The sequence below is a fragment of the Stegodyphus dumicola genome, chromosome 8 (assembly GCF_044657685.1).
Source record: "Stegodyphus dumicola isolate Sdum_Otavi_A_Nest chromosome 8, ASM4465768v1".
NCBI classification, from domain to species: Eukaryota; Metazoa; Arthropoda; class Arachnida; order Araneae; family Eresidae; genus Stegodyphus; species Stegodyphus dumicola.
This window is the reverse complement of record NC_140775.1, coordinates 2,383,522-2,405,730: the sequence shown is the minus strand read 5'-3', so window position 1 is coordinate 2,405,730 and position 22,209 is coordinate 2,383,522. Positions and strand designations below refer to the sequence as shown.

The following is a 22,209-nucleotide window of genomic DNA, read 5'->3' as shown; positions in this document are numbered from 1 at the left end:
GGCTGATATTTTTCTATTGTGATATTGAATCCGAACATAATGTTTAATTGATGAATTTTCTCTCCTGCAGAATTTCTTTTTAGTTCAAGGAAAAATATAGGTAAATGGATAATTTGGTCTTCTGCTTTCTTCGTGAATTGCTTTACTTTAATTATAGGGAAGCTTCTGCGTTCTAAGTCTGCGTAAATTGCTTGCTCTGTGTAGGATCTTGGGATATTCTTAAGTATAACTTTAATTGAAGAGGCTGAGGAAATTTGGTACGTATGAAAACTAATCTGTGCTTTCTTGAATTTATCAACTGTAGCTTTATAATCGGCTTCGGTGGTAGTGTAAAGGAAAATCTGTCTGGCTTTGATTATAACTTCAAATTCGCTTTTACATATCTCTCTGAGCATTTTGTCAATTTCAGGCCAATCAACATCGTTTTCTGGAATGACTAATGGGGAAATTTTCGTTTTATTTTCTGCTTTATTCTGTGTTGTAGTCATCTGCGTTTCATCTGTAACTTCCATATCTTCGTTATTTTCGTTAAGAGTTTCAAATCTGTTATTTTGCGGAATAGCTGCTGGTGGGATAGACTCGGAATTTTTCGCGGTTTTCTTTGGAGTTTGCCAATCCTTCTGATTTATTGTTTTATCATCTGTTTTAGAATTTGCTAGCTTCGGGGTGTTCTGAATGCTTGCTAAAATGAACTGATTTTGTTGAATTTCTTCTTGTAACTTTGAACACATTTCTATCGCTGGTGGGGAGGTTAATGTCTTCATAGACTCAATACAGTTTAATTTATCGGCGATTTCGTTTTCTAATTTGAGTGAGAGATCTTTTGGGTTAATCGGAAGCTGATTATTAAAATATTCTTGCGAGATAGCTTCTGTTAAATTAGGAAAACCTTTTCTGTGTTTGTTAACTACTGCTTCAAAATTTGAAGGGGAGGGTTTGAATTTCTTAGTATTATCGGCTATTTTCTTAGGACTTCCTGCGGTTTTCTTTTCTTTTCTCTGGGATTTACTTTTCTTAGTAGAAATTAGTATACTTTGAAGCGCCGGGTCACCTGAAGCAATTACAGGCATCCCTTTGGATGTAGTCGATTTTCTTGAATAATTCGAATAAGTAGAATCATTATCGCTATCATAATCGCTGAAAGTAGCATGTCAAAGAATTTTGCCTCTATCTGGTGGTTCGCTATTACTGACCATATCGAGAAAAACAAGCAAAAATAATATTTACCAAAATCAAGAACAGTCGTTTTTATAACTCCGAATGCACAAAATTTATATCATTCCATATTATAACTCATAATGCACAAAATATATATGACTATAACGACACTCTGAATGCACAAAATTTATGTCATCGTTTGAATTGAAACTTTCCTCCTTCTATTCTAACATCCTTGAGCAGAATAGTGGATTTGTTGCCAATCTAGGGAAACTAAGCTTCGCAACAACAAAGTAATGTCTTCTTTTATGATTGCGAATTAAATTACGCTTAATTCATTCTGGAATTATCATTTAAGTTATTAGCTTGTTTTTGCGTAGAAACTTTAATTTTATTTGTAAAAATTGTTTTTTAATTGTTTTAACCGTACTTGGTGTTTTTTATGTTTTTCTATATCTTTCAATTTTTAATGAAAATATTTTGATTTGTATCTATTTTTTCCTTGCCGCGAAGGGAGAACTGAATTAATTAGTATCGCATGCGCATTAGGTAAGTGGTGCTGAATCATCTGTGAAAAGCTTTCTTTATTATTTGTTTAATTTCTTTTATGCATCGTTTTAGATTTAATCTAGTATTTGAATGGAACATGTGGTAATTCTGCAGATGATGTAACTCTTGTGCACTCTAAGTTATAAAATGAATGAGATGTAACGCTGTTAAGTGAACATTAGTGTCACTATGGCAAATAAATTATAATGAAATTTAAAGAGTGCATTTATTCTATTGTGATTTATGCGCTACCGACGAAGTAGACTTCATTCAAAATCCTTTAACTGTTAATTTAATATGTTTAAATGGAATGCAGGAAAATCACGTTTAATTTAGTATTCCGCACAAGGAAGTCATGTGGTGTACACATCAGATTTTTTATTAATGTTATCGCGATCACAATTGCTTTGATATTCAGATTTTTGTTTCAAACGTTTCGACGGAACAAGAGTATTTAGCTGCTGAACTCATCTGATGGTTTCTTTGATTACTTTACCTAATTAGTATAAAAACCATTTTCTTTTTAATTTCGTTTCATATGGCAATTCAGGAAATCGTTCTTTTTCACCTGTCGTAACGATCCACATGACTAATAACTACAAAATAATGTTCCACACGAAAAATACCGCCCCCAAATGTATGCCGATCGGGCGCACCGCTTTTTAAGCACTCCTTCTGCCACGCCATTGATATAGTCTAAAAATCACCGCCAGCGATCTGAACATACAAAGAAAAATTACAAATCAGTTGTTAAAATTTCTGTGACCTGATTCTCATACTTGTGTAAATAAAGGCTCGAAAATAGCGTTTCAAATCCTAAGGCATGAATCTGACTCGTGCCCATCATCATCCAGACGAAGCATACGACTTTTACGAGTGGTGTCATCTCTGTCCTTCCTAAATTTTGCCGCCCCTAAATACGTAGGCTGTGTGCAATAGCACTGGTTGTACCGGCTCTAGTGTTGACTCTGCTCGTTATCACCAAAAACAGAGGACTGATACTGTTTCTTAATCAGTAATCAAGTTGATCACAAATACCTAATCATGAAATATCGAATCTGAAATTTAAGTAGGGAATAATGCTTAGTCTATGCTAGAGATTGGTACAATTATGGGGCAAAAAGTAAAAAAGACCAATTATTGTTAGACAGTATTCTATAAAGCCTTTATAAAATTTCTATTTAATTTTACAAATAAGTATGTCTCTGGAGGATTACCAATAAAATTATCCAGGAATTTCTATTAAAGCTATAACAGCTTCTCTAATAAATGTTTGTAAGGACTTTCGTTAGAGCTGAAGCAAATTCTTCAAAATTTAATACAGGAACATGAAAATACTCCCATTATCAACACTACATTGACGACATAAATGTGATGATATCAATCTTGGGGGGCGGCACATGGATGAGGTTGACCCCCCAGCAAAATTATTTTATACCGTATATTTCTGAATGTAAGCCGAAACGGACGGGGACTTTAACATGCAAGCGTGTCACCATAAGGGCGAAAATGTTACAAAGCAAGTAAAACGGGTTGAATATTTTCCAATCAAATCGTTGAAAAGTAAAACTCTAGACGGTAATGGTGATAGTTTAAATTCTGTTAACCCTACAGAAGTTGGCACGTTTTCCCGCACCCCCCCAGTGGCCGAGCAGTAAAGTAGCTGAACATTGGTAGTTCGGTCCGAGGTTTGAATCCCGCGAACAGGCTGGCTGCATTGACGTTCTCGTAGTTTTCCAATGTCTAATGAAAGTACGAGTCAGTTTCCCTTAGAAAGTCCTCCACGAAGGCATTCCATCCTTTAGGCTAGTAATTATCGAGTCTTTGCCGTAATTATATCAAACAACAAAGAATATTTATCCACGACTTTTATTTTCTTTTTGGCATAAAGGTTTCATTCTAAACACCCAAAAAGTGAATTAAAATATGAAAGTAATTTTCCTTTTCCACTTTAAGTTTTATAATTATTTATGGTATTCAGTTATTATTTTTAGTGTACGTTTTGGTAATTTTTCGTCTTAACGACGGCGTAACGAATCAGCAATATAAACATTTTCGAAAATAAAAAATTCGTTTTCATAAAACAAGTAATTAATTTTATTTAAAATTAATTGTTTCATAAACTTAAGCAATATATAAAATAAAGAAATAAAAAAGTGTTATATTTGGTGAATTACCCTATGCGCTTGGATAACAAAATGTATCTATGATTTTTGCGAGGTTACCAGATAAGCCGAGCCCCGTAATGCTGCTTTAGAAAATATTTCAGAAATTCTGGACGTATACACTGAAATATGCAGTATTAACTAATGAAAGGAGAGGGAGAAGAAGAAAAAATATACTAGATTTTCAAAAAGGAGGTGTTAAAATTATATTTCACTCCATGAAGATGTAGAGATTTGTGTTAATTAACCAGTTATCTTAGCATTTTGTGAGTACTTTCACCTCTACCTTCATTGACTCTCACCAGGATGCAAATTAATTAATATGTATAAGAGCAGATTTGTTGAGTTCGATAGAGAGTTTTTAGCAAACACTCACTCTATTAGTTCTTCCTACTGCTGAATTATTTAAATCAGCTTTGGCTTTGCTAATCATGACTACTTCGTGAAAGACTAAGGTTGATCCAAAGATTTCGCGTATTTTTCCAAATTAAAAAAAAAAAAAAAAAAAAAAAAAGCTCTAAATAAGGAAAATATTCATACTATAGCACTTTTAAACATAGAAAATCAATTTTGAAAATCTTACCAAAGCTGTATTTTTAAATGAGGTGGCACCAGCCGTTTCTTGGCTTTTATAATTATATTTAATAAAAGTTTAGGTTCATTCTAAAAAAATAAAACAATATTTGACTTCCGTGCGGCAAAATTTATACAAGATATTTAATTTTAAAGTCTGAGATCGTAATCATAGAACCTCAAAGCCCAAAGGTTTGATTTCGAATTTTTTTTTTTTTTTTCAAATTTTTTTTAATGCATTTTTGACATTTTTCCACACTCAAAAGTGGTAATATATCAGTAGCTACCATCCTAATAAGTGTTATAAAAATTTAAAACATCTTAGTTAATTCAGATGAATGAGATTCTACTATATTTAAAACAAGAAAACAATTATTGTAGTCTTGAAAAATATTTTGGTATTTATGATGCATTGTGAAGTAAAATTTTGGGTTTCCAAAACATGTCTTTTGTTTTACAAAGGCCACAAAAAGAATTTCTGCTCTTCTAAATTCTTTTATTACGTCATTTATTACCACACTAAAAAAAAGTTAACTAAGCAAGTTTTTATATGTTTTTGAAAATTAACAAATATCGTTTGTTCTTATCATCATCCGTATCTGGCAGTATGGAGGTTTTTTCTGTTTAAACTTCACCTGTCAATTTGTTTCCTGATGGGAAGTCACCAGGTGTTTATTCATTCAGAAGTGATGAGTGAAAGTAGTTTCAAAGGTTCCGAAGAATTCAGTATTCAAATTATCTCGCCCCGCATCTGTGCGTGAGACTTTACTGAATAGAAGGTAAATTGGAGTTTATTCTGAAATGAACATTAATGAACGAACTCGACTGAAAGATGACAGGTATGTGATCAAATTTTTGTTTCAAATTTTTGTTTCTAGCGTAATTCGCGTTCAGTAATTAGAGTGGCCGCATTTGTTTTTGGACTATTGTATTTTTTAAATTTATTTGCGTGAGTTTATATGCTCTATTGAAATACACACTTCAAATCTTTTTCTAACATATTTATTTTTTTTTAAGTATTTTAAGACTTGCCAAAAAATATTCTGTGCAATAAAATAATTTATTCAAAAAGTTTTAATCGGTAATTCACTTAGTCATTCAGAATTACAAAAAGATGGTTAACAAAACTGTTAAACTAAGAACTAAAAAAAATTGATTCTGAAATTGGATCTGAATGTATCTCGCATAACTCAAAAATGAAAAGACTCAGAACGTTGAAATTTTGTGTATAGGACTGCTATAACATTTAGTTGTGCACCTCAGTTTTGGTTGCAATGGACCCCACCAAATGTATATAAATATGTATATATAACCACTCTGTTACACGGCTCAGTGAGCTCAGTTTTTTTATTCTTATATTTAAGTAAATTGTGCACTTTTTGCTTTAAAAGTGATTGAATTATGTTATTCTTATCTTCCGGTTAAGGTTTTTTATGCCTTTAGTTAATCTACATGCAATAATTGTAGAATTATCAACAATTTAAAAGTGGGGATAAGCCTAATTTGTGTTTACTATAGCAGCCATATTTGTTTACATTTAAAACTGCAGAACAGCGAATCAAGTCAGTTTTTTCACCTTCAATGTTTTTTTGCCGAGTGGAACCAAAAGAATTGCATTTTTTTTTTTTTTTTTTTTTTTTTTTTGCATAGAAACTTTAATTTTAATCGTAGAAATTGATTTTTTTAAATTGTTTTTATCTATATTTAATGTTTTATATTTCTCTATAATGTTAAATTTTTAATGAAGATATTTTGCGGTTTTATGAATTTTTGCCGTACCCCAAAGTGAGAACTGAATTATATTGAATGAGAAATATATCTCTAATGAAATTCATGGAAATAAGTTTAAAGGAAATACAGAAAAAAACTCGTATAATTAATATTCCGTACAAGGAAGTCAAGCGGTGTCCGCATAAGATTTTTTTTTATTCTTCTTATAAAACAAACGTTTAAGTCTTTTAACAAATATGATATTTTGATTGATATTATTATATGTTCACGTGTTATGAATGTAATTTAATGAGTAACAGCTCTTGTTGCCATAGCAATGTGAGTGGATAAATAAACACCAGTTTAGTTTAGATGAGACATTCAGCTTTGAAGTGATGCAATTACAAACTAAGTTTTGAAATGGATAAAAATTGACTTTATTCTAATACGATTACAAACCCCCAAATATAAAATATTCTTTTTTGAAATTAGGACATACAATTCCCTCTCAAAACACGACAGAATTCATGGAAGAGTATGTATTATTTTGATTTAATAATAATTTGCTACCCTAATACTTTTACATTTATTATACTAAACGTCAGTACTGCAATGATTGCTATATTTTTACTGAGACTTATTGTTGTATGGTTTAAATTTTAAATACAGTGACATAAGTGCATAATTAAAATTCTTTGAATTGCAAGGAGTAACGAAATTTATCACTTACCACTAATTTTTAGTATAAAAGCTAGTGAGTATACTTTTGTGTTAACATAATCTACAAGTGGCATTTTACATTAATAAAAAATTTATTTCTTTAATTTTATCTCCTAGTATGGTATTTAGGTCATTTAATTAACTTTTTGTTACCTTCTAATTATCCTCACACTTACGAAAACTAGCCAATTTATCGGCGCCTTTGTTAGTTGCCGATAAACGTTTATTAGAAAATTTTTACGACTCTCAGGTACTGTTCCATTCCTAAATAACAGGAGTACTTTAAAAGAAACAGGAAATTTTATGAGTAAAAACAAATATCTAGATGACTGATATTTACACAATTAGCCGTTGGGATGACGATTAAAAAGGTGAGAGATGAGGATAAAGCTTGCAAATCCATATGTAGTCAAGAAAGATGGGCAAAACCAAGGAGATTAGAATAGAACCTCCTAGGCAATCTCTCCCTCCTATTCTAACCTCCTTTGGGCAAAATTGCTCTTTTAAGTGATCAGATCGGAATCGTTCGCTTACTGAAAAGAATCAGTTCTTTTTAACGATTCACCGTTCACTAACAGTGACCTTGATGAATGCGCTCAGAACAAGCGCGGATCAAGAGCGGTGCACAAAGATAAGGGGAATAGGGGGAAGTAGAAACAATTGAACAAGGAGTGGGATCGCTGGAATCAACTCAACCAAACCGCTCACTCCCTGGATTGTTTTCTTTTAACAGTCCAGGGAAATCACTTTTGAGTGAACTAGGGAATCAGTTTGAAATCACTTTTAAGATTAAAAAAAAAAAAAAAAAACATTCTTTATAAAGCAACAAGGAAGATACGACTTTTCGTTTAAACAGAACTGTACGTACCTTTATTGGGTATGCCTTTTTTGCCTTTTTCCCAGGCAGATGTAAACTTCGACGTTTCTTTTCCTATCATATTAATTATGTCATTTATTTTCGTAGAAACATTAAAACCACGTTTTTCGCATCTCTTTTTTAATAACTGAATACGAGTATTTCTCTTCGGACACCGCACAAATATAGCCTTCGATCCATTGTATATTTTTCAGCAACATTTTAAAGTAAAGAATGTTTTCAATGCTACAGCCGATAATTAAACCTTATTCGAATTTGATGCCAGTCATGTTTGCATTTTAAAATCAATATTTAAGTTCATGGAGAAAATCAAAATCGTTACAAAAATGTGTGAACACCCTAGTGTGCCAAGTTGTTTGTGACCGCAACATGATGTTGAAAATAAAGATGAATATTTAATTTGCCTCGGCTACGAAAATTGTTCTTCATTATGGATCTACTTTCTATGCTATCAATATTTCTGTGCAATATCATTTACATCTAAGTCTGCTTTGTGAACTACGTATATCGAAACTGTGGCACGCATTTAGCATCACTAATGTGGTACCAGTGTTAAGCAAAAATATATTTCTGAATAATTGTTCCTATGAGTTTTGCAGTAGTCTTCTTCAGCATGACTGGGTTTATCTTTCCGCACACAAAACCACATCATTTTTTATTTATTAATTTTTTTTCTTAACGGCGGGCACTGTTTTTGTCTTTTGTTTAGATGGACCACTCCTAAGGCCGGAAGTGGGGGCCATTTTATTGTGGAGCCACCTAATAGGCGGCCACCGTTACCTCCTATGAAAGGGTGAACAGTTACAACCATGCCTTCTCCAGGATTCGAACCCGATTCCTTCGATATCTTAGTTGGCTTCCCTAACTATTACACCATCTGGGCGGCCACCACATCATTACGTCCGTACGTATAATTTTATGCTTCAATCAGGCATTTTGCCTGAAATTTAACAAACCTACGTACTAGCGAGTATTTATCGCTCCCGCAAATCGCATTGTTCTGATGGAACTTTTGTGGCATCACGCTATAGATTCAAAGGAGTTTTCTTCTTCAACAATTCTGCTGTAAATTAGTATACTCATGCAGAAATTTTACGACAGTTTCTCCCATTGCAAGAAAATTTCGCAAGCGCATATTTAAAAATTGAGTTTAAAACAAAAAGCATCACAGTGTATCTATAAAAACAGTTAGACTACAACGGAAAATCTATTCCGATTTTAGTGCATTACAACAAAGCACGCTAGGATTATCTGCCTCAGGAGAAGGATGCCTTCATGGAGGGCTTTCTGAGGGGAACTGGTTCGCATACATGTTACACACGGAATAAACCATAAAAACGCCTATGCAACCATTGAGATGACTATTATTCTCGGCCACTGGCGGGTCAGTACGATGGAAAAGAATACATATGAAAATGGCGACGTTGCTTGTTAAACGCCGAAGATTTGTATGCGTAAGCTTGCCAAAGTTTGTCCCAATCTGAAAATTTGGAGGTATTTTTACTAAAGGGTTGCGATAATATGAAAGTGCAAAATTTTCTATAGACAGGATATTTATTATGTTAACGTTCCAGAAAAAAGGGAGTATTTCCTAAATGCGAATTCCTGGACTTATGTATGACATTATAGTGTATTTGATTATTATCATTAAATTACACGCTATAACAAAAATAATTTTAAATTATGATTAAAATTTAAATAATGATTAAAATTTTAGAACAATTGAATGATTTATTTCAGAGTTACATAGTAACGAGCTCAATAAGGTGTTGACTCACCTCTAGCCTGGATGCAAGCTGCCACACGGCATGGCATAGACTGATAAAGATCCTGGATGGTCTCCTGCGGTATTTCTTGCCAAATCCAGTTGTCGGGTTAGGTCATCAACATTCCCTGATAGATGCAATTGCCTTCCCATCATATCCCAGACCTGCCCGATGAGAGAGAGATCTGGCGATCTGGATGGCCAAGGATGTGTTTAACAAGTTATAAGACAGTTCATAGCAACACGTACCGTACGTGGCCAGGCATTATCTTGCTGTAAAATAAGGTCAGGGTACTGCAAAAGGAACGGTATCAAAACAGGTCTCAGAATGCCGTCGCCGTACTGCTGTTCTGTAAGTGTGCTTCTAATTATAACCAAAGGGGTCCGGCTATCAAGGGAAATGACACCCCAGACCATAACTCCTGGTTAAGGGCCTGTGTAGCGGATCGGCATGCTGCTCTGAGCGTCTCCAGACACGTCTTCGATGATCATCACGACACAATTGGAAGCGGAATTCGTCGCTAAAGACTATACGTTCCCAGTCAGCATCATTCTAACCTGATCGAGCCAAGCATCACTGTAATATGACTCGACAGTGTGCAAGTGTGAGTTGCAGGTTAATCCTATTTATGTAGTTACGAGCGTAGATTTTGTTCCATCAGCCGTCTGTGAATGGACACCCGTGTGCGGGTCGCACGTCTGAAGGTTGATAGCGAAGAATCAGCCGCTGTGACATCTGATCTGACAATCACTCTGTTCTCCCGATCTTTTGTCGCTCTAGGTCGGCCGTTACCATCATGACACTGAAATCTGCTATTGTTCACCCATTCTTGCCAGCATCTTCTAATTCCCACATCGCTTCGACTCATATAACGAGCAATTCTCCGATTTTCCCAACTTGCCTCTGTCAGGCCAATGATACGACCACTTTCAAACTTCGTAATTTTCGTCGACAGTTTCGCGTAATGAGCTCGTTAAAAGGTACCCTAAATCGCAATGCAACAGAAATTTTTAACAAGAACAGCTCCTTATGTACATCTGCTGGATGCGCAGCTCCGATGCGCTGAAGATCGCACTATTCATTCATTGGACCCCAAATTTCAATCATGGGCATATTTGGTCAAAACATTTATTCCTACGAAATTTCAAAGCAGTCGGAAGATTCATTCTTGGTGCGTCGATTTTTTTTTGCTATAGAGTGTATTTTATTGACAAAATTTTTTACTGAACCCCTTAGTTCATACACTGGATTTCCAAAATATAACTTTATTTTTCCCCTTGAGAATTTCCTCAAAGGTTCCACGGACACCCCTTGGAAAACGCTGTTTTAAACAATGCAAATGAGAGAAATGCAGGTTCGTGGTGTGTAGATTAGATAATTACTGCGCGCATAATTTGTAACTCCTTTATTTTATAAGTTCGCAAATTTTCATATTTTTATGGCTTCTGTCAATTATATGCGAGCCTTTTTTAAAAACTTATTTCAAATTTCATTTTGTTATGTGTTTTCTTTCTTCTTACCGCGTGCCTTCATGGTGTAACTGGAAAGCGTCTGGATAGCAACCGGAAGATCCGGAGTTCGAATCCTGGCAAGGGTATTGCATACTTTTGCACATCTCCGATATTATAATTTCAATTAGGTTATACTGGCAGTAATTTAAAACCTTCCATTATTAGCAGTAAAAATGTTTTTTATTTCCTTGTATGAAGTAAAAGAAGTATTGTAATAGCGAAACATTTCGGGTATCATATTTCAACGAAAACATCGATTTGACAGCTCTCAAATGCATTTAGACGATGTTTTTGCGTGATATCTGTATGTATGGACAGTTCCTTCAAGAAATTTTATTTCCTCCAGTCGTGCAATTGTAGAGATATTAGGTTATTTCGAAGCCGGGGAGATGAAAAATGAGCAATGCCCTCCCCGGGACTCGAACCACGGACCTCTCGAATACGCGCCGAGAGTACTGATCACTACATTATGAAGGCATGCTAAGAAGGCGGGAGAAATACCTTATATAGTTCCTCTTTCAAAGGGCGACTGGGGATTAGAGAAGGCAGTCGCCAAATCCTGGTGGTGGAGAATCATCATCCACCACCTATTTTAGTTCGGGCGCTCGAACAGTTTTGGCCACAGTGGTTCAATAATTTAATAAAATACAGAACAAGCCTCAGCCAACTAGACAAAATAGTTTCACACTGCAGCTCTTCAACACTTAATGTTTCTCATAGCCAGATGTATAGTTTATTCTTCTTTTTAATGTTAAGCGTTCATTTTTAATTAGTTTATAATTAAATTTTTTTAATTTTTAAACATTTTTTAAACTGTTTAATCCTATTTTTGTTCAACAATAGCATACTTCTTTTCAAAAATTTTTTAAATTGCTCTGATTTTTAACATCAGAGTTCTATAACTTTGCTAGAGATGTCAAAATAGCTTCACTTTAAGTTCCTTTATGAAACGTTTGTCACATTATGTTTATTCGCATATTATGTGCTTTTTGGTTGTGGTGTATATGCTAGTTCTTTAAATTTAAAATCTCAAAGTCCAAAATTCCAATAACCATGCCTAACTTTCATATCAATGCTTTTTACATTTTCCCTTCAAGACATAGTTTTCATCCCAAATCATTTTTCTTTCTCTTGTCGTACGAAGCACCTAGTGCCCAAGGCGCACTAATCTTTATAACAAAAACTTTTGTTTTCTTATGACTATTGTTCAATTTAGCCCATCTGATTCGCGACCCGGCCCTTGACCGTGGTGCGCTGATAGTGGTTTCTTCCTTCTGCGGGAGGGAAGAGACAGCTTAGGTCAGAAGCCGTCTCGCCGGATAGAGCTTTAAAGACATTAGGTTATTTCAAAGCAGGAGAGAGGAAAAATGAGCAATGCCCTCGCTGGGACCCGAGCCACAGACCTCTCGAATAGGCGCCGAACGTGCTGACCACTACACTACGAAGGCATGCTAAGAAAGCGGGAGAAATACCTTAAATAATAAACCTTTTTCTTACGTGACATGGTCCTTTTCCTGCATACTTAAATAGATTTGGTCTACATCATACAAACCAGTGCATTGGGGAACAAGAAAGTACAATAGATCATTACCTCTTCAATTCAGCTATATTCCAATAACAACTGTCTTCATGCACAATATGTTTGTTAATAGATTTGTAGAAACATCAACAGTATTTTGTAGTTCGCAATGCTTCCCTGTGAAGTCATTGTTTAGAATTTAAAATAGTTTTTAGGGTAAACATCTGCAGTTAACCATGGACATTATTATTTATTTTAATTTTGAATATTATCTACAAAGTATGATGTTTACCCTTTATTTTTGGCCAACATCTTTAAATCCGAAAAATATTAATAGTACTGTTTATATACAACAAAAATATTGAATCTTTGAATAAAAATCCAACCCTAATAGCTATATCAAACATTGAAAGCAATGTTAAGTACGGCACTAGTATATATTAAATCTAGTATTTTGTTTCGGTGCTCTCCCGGGGTTTCGACTCAGAAGACTACTCGTGACGTCACAATCCAGTGTCCTGACTTTCTTCTGTTAGGAGGTGTTGGCACAATACAGGTCCGTATGCAAGACGACCAGTTGTTTGTATACCCTTGACCCGAGGACACAGAGATGATGTTATGCAAGAGAACACATTATAAGGTATTTCTCCCACCTTCTTGACATGCCTTCGTGGTGTAATGGTTTTGCACGCAGGGCCGGTATTCCAGAAGTCCGTAGTTCGATTCCCGGCGAAGGCGTTGCTAATTTTTTATTTCTCCTGCTTCCAAAAAATCCTAATGTCTCTACAGTGGCGCCCGAACTAAAACGGTCGTGGATGATGAATCTCCGCACCCAGGATTTGATAATTGGGACCCCTAAAAATCCAGTCGCCCTTTAAAAGGAGGAGTATATAAGGTATTTCTCCCACCTTCTTGGCGTGCCTTCGTAGTGTGGTGGTCTGCACGCTGTGCCGGTGTTTCAGAGGTCCGTGGTTCGATTCCCGGCGAAGGCTTTACTAATTTTTCATCTCTGTAGCTTCCAAAAAATACCTAATGTCTCTACAACGTCTCCTGGATTAATCAACAATGGGCATCTGTTCTCTTCACAGACGAGTCCAAGTTCACACTGGTGAGTGAGTCAGGTCGTCAGCTGGTCTAAAGGGAACAACGTCCCAGATACAACCGATCCCACATTGTAGAAAGACGCAGTTACAGAGGTGGCGGAATAATGGTTTGGGTTGGGATCTCTCTCTGTGGTCACACTGACCTGTATGTGTTCCATGGAGGAACTTTGAATGTTGTGAGATATCGAGAAGAGATCTTTGATCAATATGTCTGCCCATATGCCGCTGCTGTTGGCCCTGTATTTCTTCTGATGGATATAGAATGTCCAACTCAATCCCTAGACCTTAATGCGATAGAGCATCTTAGGGACTACCTTGGGATACAGGTTGCTGCTTTAAGTCCTTCTCCAAGGTGGTTAGATGATCTTGAACAAGAATTACTCCGTGTCTAGTCGTTGCTTCCCATTTCACTGGCCGACAACTTAATTTATAAGGTATTTCTCCCGCCTTCTTAGCGTGCCTTAGTGGTGTAGGGGTTCTGCACATTGGGCCGGTATTCCAGAGGTCCGTGGTTCGATTCCCGGCGAAGGCGATTGCTAATTTTTCATCTTGAGTGCTTCCAGAAAATACCTAAAGTCTCTACAAATTGACAGCATATAACGTCAGTGACGCCAATGTTCTGCAGCTATGGTTGGACACATCCATTATTTGAACCAATTTTTGTAAAGACACAACCCTATTTTTCCTCAAAAAAATGTAATGCGCTGTTTCTCCAAGACTGGAGAAAGTCAAGAGTGCAATTTTATTGTAATTCATGTTTGAGTTGAAATTCAGAAACATTCTATGTCGCATTCATTAAAGAACAGTTTGGTGAACATGTACTCTAAATTTCCTGTTTCTATGCTGCTTCATGCTCAAATTAGACACAAAAAACATACTGTTCTTAAACATTTCGAGAGCAGTGTAGTGTAAATTATAATGGAAAATATTAATGAATGTAACTTTTTATTTTAAATTTAGATCTTATTTAAGGAATCTCATAGAATTCTGTCTTTTATTTACACTTAGTTGTAATGAATTATTTATAACATTTTCATAAAGTAACCTTATTTATCAAACTAATTTGTATGTTACAGTGTTCCAAGAAATTTATGTCCGGCGACTACACGGATGGAAAAATGTCTTTTGGTTATAGTTCTTCTTGTTGTAGCTGTTGGAATCGGACTAACCGTAGCACTGGTGGCTTATTACAGGGGTAAGAATATGTATTTCTGTCGGAACGAAAAACAGGAATCAGGTGAAAAAAGTGCAAAATAAATTGTTGAACACGAATTTAACCTTCCAGCACGAAAATTTATGACAAATTCAGTTTTTAATGCACATTTTTGGCATATCGAAGCTGAGACATCTGAATGGCATTTCTATTCCTCCTTTCTACCCTTCTCCACATCATGGAATGTGCCAACAGAAAGTCATTTGATTTTTTTTTTACTGGACATTTGTGCTACGTGGCAGCGTTTTCATAAAATTTACGGTAAAGTAAAGTCGCTGAACATTGGGAGTTCGGTCCGAGGTTCGAATCCCGCGAACGGGCTGGCTGCATGGGCGTTTTCGTGGTTTTCCCCATGTGTACCGTGTATACGAGCCAGTTTCCCTTAGAAAGTCCTCCACGAAGGCATCCCTCCCCCTTAGGCAGATAGCCCTAGTGTGCTTTTCCGTAATTAAATAAACCAAACCAAACCATAAAATTTACGACATGCGTGTGGTCGTGTTTTAAAATTCGGAAAATATTTTTTTCTCAAATATTTTGTATTTTTGTGTTATTAATTGCCGTGTATTATTTTAATTTGAATACATTTGTCTCTGTAAATTTTACATCGGTTTTCATGGCAAAAAAATATGTGCAACCAGTTGATTTTGCTCGGATTCTTCAAGAATTATCTGATGAAGGAAAGGAAATCTTTGGATGGGAGAACAATAGCGATTTCCATTCCTTATTTTCTTTTATTTCTATTTTTTAGAAATAAATAAAAACATTAAAGTTAGTTTAAAGTTCGTTTTTGTAACCAGTAAGAAATAAATTTCCTTGCAGAAGTAAGTAATGCTAAATTAATTTTTTTTCCTACCAAGGTGTTTTCTTTTTTATTGTCTATACTTTGGTGAATATTAAAATTAGCTTAGATTTTGAAATATAATTATTAACTAATAAATTTTAATTTTTCTATAATGAAATACATCATTGCATTTCCATCTCACTAACATAAGAACTTAAAAATAATTTACTTATATTTGAATGTGATATCATTTGTATTTTGCAGCAATAAGATTAATATTTTATTTCTTAACAAATTTATTATCACCATTCACTCATTTCTGTCGTTCTTCGTGCCAAAACCGGTAAAATAACGGATGTTTTAGAAAATACGACACGCGCATGCTCATGTTAAATTGCCAAGAGGGCGTGCTGGAAGGTTAATAAAATCAAGTTGTGCCTTAATATTTCTGATGTTAATATTCTGTAACATTTATGTGAAAATTCGGAAATATTTACAGCTTCTGCCCCAAAAGTTCCGAGGATGGAGAAAACTTAAAATGGACATTTTAATCTTTCAGGAGTTCTAGTCTCCCTCCAGCTGAATGAAACGCGCAGAATATTCATACAAACAATATGAAACTATCCGAAATCCACATAGTGTATGTTTGGGATACTTGTTGTGGCACTGAGGCTTAATTATCGGTTACATCGCGATAGCGTTGATTCTTCATATAAAGTTTGATTTCCGGGAATAAACAAGTCACTTTCTGCCTCATTGGGTAAATATGGAGTTTAGACCTGGCAGATTTTTGTTTTGTTAGAAACTGCGTCCAACTTCAGCCGTGTGAGCAGGCGCACTTTCGTGCAGCAAGAAGAAATCTCTCTCATTTCATTGTTCCTGACGAACCTGTTGAACATTGTTTTTGACGAACCTGCACAACCGATCCATGACACTCGGGAATGGCATTCCCAGTTTTATCCTAGTTATAATACTCATTTATGATTACATCCCTGGAAGAAAAGCCTCGGATAGTCAGGATAGTACTTCACATAAATATGTTTCAGTTTTCAAAAACATGGAAAGCTTTGTAATTTACACTCAGTGTTTTTAAGCAGATAAATTTTAAGCTGAATGTCACACAACTAAATATTTTCAATTTTTTTTTTTTTTTTTTTTTTTTTTTTTTTTTTTTTTTTATGTTTTAAATTAGAACCCCGGCGGTCATACGAAATGACCGCTGTTCTAAATATTATAAATTGTAATTAAAATGATTTGTGCAAAGATGTCTGCTAATTCAAACTGAATTACACAGGGCAGGCGGCGAGGACGCCTCTTTGCTTACTGCCCCACGGGGTTTCTCCCTTCTACTTGCTTAATTGCTTAAAGTAGAGAGCAATGAAGGAAACCACTGGCGGTACATTTCTTAAGAACTATCGCTAGCTCAATAAATAAAGGTGATTTAAATAATAAAATGTTAATTCACATGTACACAACATTCTCTTTGTACACAACATTTCTTGTGTAGATCTTTCCATCATTTTTAAGCTCGCCTTGCAGAGGACCATCCATTATTCTTAATTTTACGTCCGTTCTTTCACGAACTCTTGAACAGGCAACATAAAGTTGACCGTGTCCAAATGCAGGCTCAGGTAAAACAAATGGAAAGACGCTTAAGCGTTTGGCCCTGAGACTTATTGATGGTCATAGCAAAGGCAAGTTTTACAGGAAATTGTCTACGTCTCCACTGAAACGGCAACCCTGTGCCGTGGCAACTTCACTCAATTGGCTAGTACAGTTACATCAAGGATCAAGGAAGTTAATTTACGGAGTGCGCTAGGCTAGGCCTTTACCTCCACATCATCAGAGATAAAATAATTACATCAAAAGAGGGGTTCATCTAATAAGGATAAATTTTGAGCCTAATTATAAAAATAAAAGCTTTTCAGATAAAGCCTTCCGCATGAGAAAAGGTAAAACTCATAGAAAGTCTTTAAATTAAATTTCGTGTCTAAAAAGGGCCAGGAATAAATTTTGAGAGAGGAGTCAACATTCAAAAAAAATTTTTTTTCAAGAATGAAAAGGTGCAATACATTTCCTTGATTCTTGATATCAACAGTAAAATAAAATCCTTAGGATAAGCAATCCGGAGAGTTGGGCAAAAAGGGCTGGGGAGAAACCCGTTAGGCGGGTTCCAGTAGCAGTTCAATGTGATACAGCTGATGGAGGAGAAGAAAATTATGGTCGCTATTCAATGCGATGTTTAAAGTACAGTTACGCAAGCAACCAATAAACTACAAACAGACACTTAAGCCGCATATAATAAAGATATTTATTTATTTCATTTTATTTGTTTTTTCATCGTTGCCAGTTTTTGCCGGTTGCATATTTCCGAATTCTATTTTATATAGATGTTAAAATTATTTATTAAATGTTAAATGCACGTGCTCTTGTAGTTTTAAATTTTCCCGCTTAGCGTTCTGATAATATTCATCACGTGCTGCACTGCACGGCTAATAAAAAAATTTACAGTTACGCAAGCAACCAATAAACTAGCGGCGACAAATACTTAAGCCGCTTATATATATAAAGATTTCTGATTTACGGTATTATGGATTTCCTATGCAATGGGGAAGTTTTTAGATTTTGCTCATAACGTCAAGGTCATCTGGTTTTTATCATACATCTTTTTCTCACTGTCTGCATCTTTAATCTTAAGCAACGAAAACACAGACTGAACAAAATGACAGTTTTATTCACACGGTTTTAGCTTCATGTTCTCTTATTCCTATAGCTGTATATTTTTGTGATGTTATTTTATTTCAGTTTCATTCTGGCCTACCAGACGTTCGTAAAGGGAAATTTTATAGCTTGTATGACTAGGATAAACCACAGGTTTTTCACCATAAACTTATCAACCAGCCCTTCTTGTTTTTAATATTGGAAATGAATTTCCCGTCAAGTATTTTTCGTAAATCCTTTGTTATTTTCTAACCGCTACATGTTTCTTCTGCTCATTCATGGGTCCGATTCTAGGGAAACGAGCTGGTTGCATAGGTGTTTTCGTTCGCTTTTCCCATGTGAAACGTATAGATGCGAGCCGGTTTACCTTATAAAATACTTCACAAAGACATCCATTCCCTTAGGCACACAGCCCTCGCATATTTCGTCTCATACTTACAAAGAGAACATTATTGCATCTGTTCAATATTGCATCTGTTATGAATCCCTGCTATCGTTCATACAGCAGTTCTTAAAGGAATCCATTCCTGTAACTTTAACAAAAGAACTTTAGGTTTTAAAATGTATAGTCGCTTTTCAAGTTCATCCTTTGTCAAAATTTCCATATGATACCTTTCCTTATGAAATTACCTAGCTTATGAACTCCTTTTCTTTCAAAGGCATGAAATAAGCCCCGTTTTATTTTTTAGAAGAGGAAATAATATTCAGTGGGCAATAGATATGTGAAGTATGGGGAATATGGTAAAAGAGGTATTTGATAATGCATTAGGGGAGCTAATTAGGAACCCTTGAACTGTTAAAACGGTATGAAACGAGTTATCATGCAGCAAAAATTTGAACACACCCATTCCGTCAACGTTAGTTCATGTGACTGAGAATGTTTCAATTCCTACCTTTTGTTTGCCTTTCATAGCTAAACTCACCTTTTTCCTTTTTAATTATTTTAAGTAATGTGGTTTTCTTGCATCCTATAAATCAGACAGTGAACTGAAATTCTCTTCCACAAAGAACGGGATATCTGACTTTCAAGTCACATTTGTGAATGCTGTTTTGTGCACATAGAACTAATCTGTAGATCTTTAAAATTCAGTGTAAGTGAAAATATCTTTTATACTAACAAAAGGAAGTAAAACATTTCCCCATAATGTTCCATTGCTAAGTTGAAATGCATAACTTTGAAATTTCTATATATCAAATCATTTTTCTTACTCATATGGCCCAAATTTGGATTTCATGAAAACTTCTGAAAACGTAAATTTCCATATGATACCTTTCCTTATGAAATTACCTAGCTTATGAACTCCTTTTCTTTCAAAGGCATGAAATAAGCCCCGTTTTATTTTTTAGAAGAGGAAATAATATTCAGTGGGCAATAGATATGTGAAGTATGGGGAATATGGTAAAAGAGGTATTTGATAATGCATTAGGGGAACTAATTAGGAACCCTTGAACTGTTAAAACGGTATGAAACGAGTTATCATGCAGCAAAAATCATTTCCTGGGTATATGTACCTGGGACGGCGGTAACGAATATAATACCTAAACTTCCTAACACTTATTTCCCCCGTGATACCTTTCCTTATGAATTTGCAGAAATCCCGATTTACTGTTAACGTATAAAAATGCATTTCTAATTTAAGAAGTAAAACTGCTATAAGCATCGTTTTTGTCAGTCATAGATGTGTTTGGGCTTCCTAGGATAATGGTGACTTAAGTGACTTTAAAGTCAACATTTTGCCGCATATTTGTGTGGATCATATATACTTCATGCATCGCGCGAGACCTGATTTGTATTTTGCAGCAGATATAAAAGCATCAATAAGGAAGCTTTCGTTTGCTCATCAGTCAGAATGCGGTGCACAACCAGGCATATTTCCTTTATTGTGATCATTAAGATGAAAGTCATGACAAGTTTACTTATTGATCAAATTGAAGAGAAAACACGCCAGTGTCAAAGAGAAAGTGCTAGTACCAGCTTTTATAGAGATGGTTTGGTTGTCTCGCATTTTAATTAGCAATACTAATAATATCATTAATAAGGTTAATAAGCTTAAGTGAACAGAGTCTTAAGAAGTTTCGTGCCCGTTTCATGCAGCGCATGCACAGCAGAATCCAACTTAGGACATTACTTCCTATAAATGGGAGCTGTCACTTTTTTCGATTTCGCCGTAACAAAATTAGAGTCCTTTATGGGAGTATTTCTACGAAACTTAATATACACCAGGCAACGTTTGAACGAAGCCAAATGGCCAGATTTACGCTCTAGCACATCTTGATTTTTCCTCCTTTGGCAGCTTGCATATATATGTTAGATACTTTTGTCTACATTTGTAATAGTTGTTTGGTTTTGTTTTTAGAACCAATCTATTTTTGAACAAATCGTTGACAGAAGAAACACATCATCAAGGTTTTCACCTGTAGTTTATGATGTTAATGATCAGTCCAGATAATTGTCCTGAAGGTAGTAAATCTGATTTCTCCTATAAATAACAGGAGCGACGATCGTATTCATGTCGAAAGCAAAAGTCAAAGCTGACGTGAACGTATCGTCTTCTATCCAGAAAAACAGTAACGAAATTGGGAAAATCAAACTATTTTTTAAAAAAAAATATATGCTCTTTATTTAATGATACTATTCTAATCCAGTACTCCCTAACTCTTTTAGATTTCTAATAGCTTAGATTTGAACTCTTTATTACTATTTTCCTCAACAGAGGGTGCTACATTAGTGTTTGCTTTGTTCCGCCCATTGCTTTTGATAAAAATACAGTCAAGAAAATTCCAAATATCGCGAAAAACTGCCAGAACCACAAAAGAAAAATGAAATATCCATACAATTTAATAGTAATATACTGTAATAAATTAGATAAATAATTACTCTATATATGCTATTTTTAATTATATACGACTTTAATGCAAACATTTGTATTTTGGATATTGTTGTTAAAATGCCTTTTTTAGAGATTATTTTCTTTTAATTACCAAAAATCTTTGCAGGTGATCCATATGACGTCACACATCCGTCACTGGAAAAAGTTTCTCCTTCCTATTGTTTAACTGTTCCCTGTATCACAACAGGTAAAAAACGCAAAAGTTATCTAGAGTCATTTAAAAGTCTAGATATATTTTTTCTGATCTGTAAACTCTTGTTGGAATCTACAGTCTGTCTATCATAAGAAAAGCTCTCGCCGGTTAGTCTGCAGCTGTCTGTTGCTATTGAAACGAGTCTTGAGCTATTTTCCGTAGGGGTGTCTTGAAGACGAATGATAAACTCTTTTCTCCTCAGCCAATCGTCCACAAAAACAAAATAACAATAAAGCAACCCTTGGTTCGCTCCTATTTGAAATGCATTACCCCTGTTGCTATAGCGACAGCCATCAGCCAGACACTGTGGAGGGAGCTATTCTTCTCGTAGACAGACAGTAAAGGTACCATGAAAAATAATTTTAATTGCGCTCGATTTGTATAGTCATTAGTTTTTTTTTAGGCAGGAGACGGGAAAAATGAGCAATGCCCTGGCCGGGACGCGAACCTGGACGTCTCGAATACGGGCCGAGTGTGCTACCATTACACCACGAAGGCATGCAGAAAGAACGGAGAAAACACCTTATAGATTTTCTTTGAAGATTATTACCGATAATTTTAAGGAATTTTTTGAGATTTTGAAGCCATGGAATTAAAATTTTAATTTCAATTTTTTTTATCCTTTTTCTAATTTCTTATGTAGTTGCTGAAATATTTCTCATGTGTAAAAAGTTTTACATATGAGTTTTATTCATGTTTTTAAAAGTTTTACTCATGTTTTTAATAATGCCTTCATTAGAATTTACGCGATTTGCATTA

The 22,209-nt window shown here is 35.0% G+C and overlaps 1 protein-coding gene across 1 annotated transcript in view; it reads left to right on the top strand.

Moving 5' to 3' along the window:
• Window positions 1-5,129: 5,129 nt before the first annotated feature.
• LOC118203870 (endothelin-converting enzyme homolog) overlaps window positions 5,130-22,209 on the top strand; it is a 131,075-nt gene continuing 113,995 nt past the window's right edge. Inside the window, exons 1-3 of the mRNA XM_085821504.1 lie at window positions 5,130-5,284; window positions 14,728-14,846; window positions 21,364-21,444. Of these exons, the coding sequence (XP_085677630.1) occupies window positions 5,247-5,284; window positions 14,728-14,846; window positions 21,364-21,444 (238 nt within the window). The 5' untranslated portion in view covers window positions 5,130-5,246. The remainder of the gene's footprint in view (window positions 5,285-14,727; window positions 14,847-21,363; window positions 21,445-22,209) is intronic.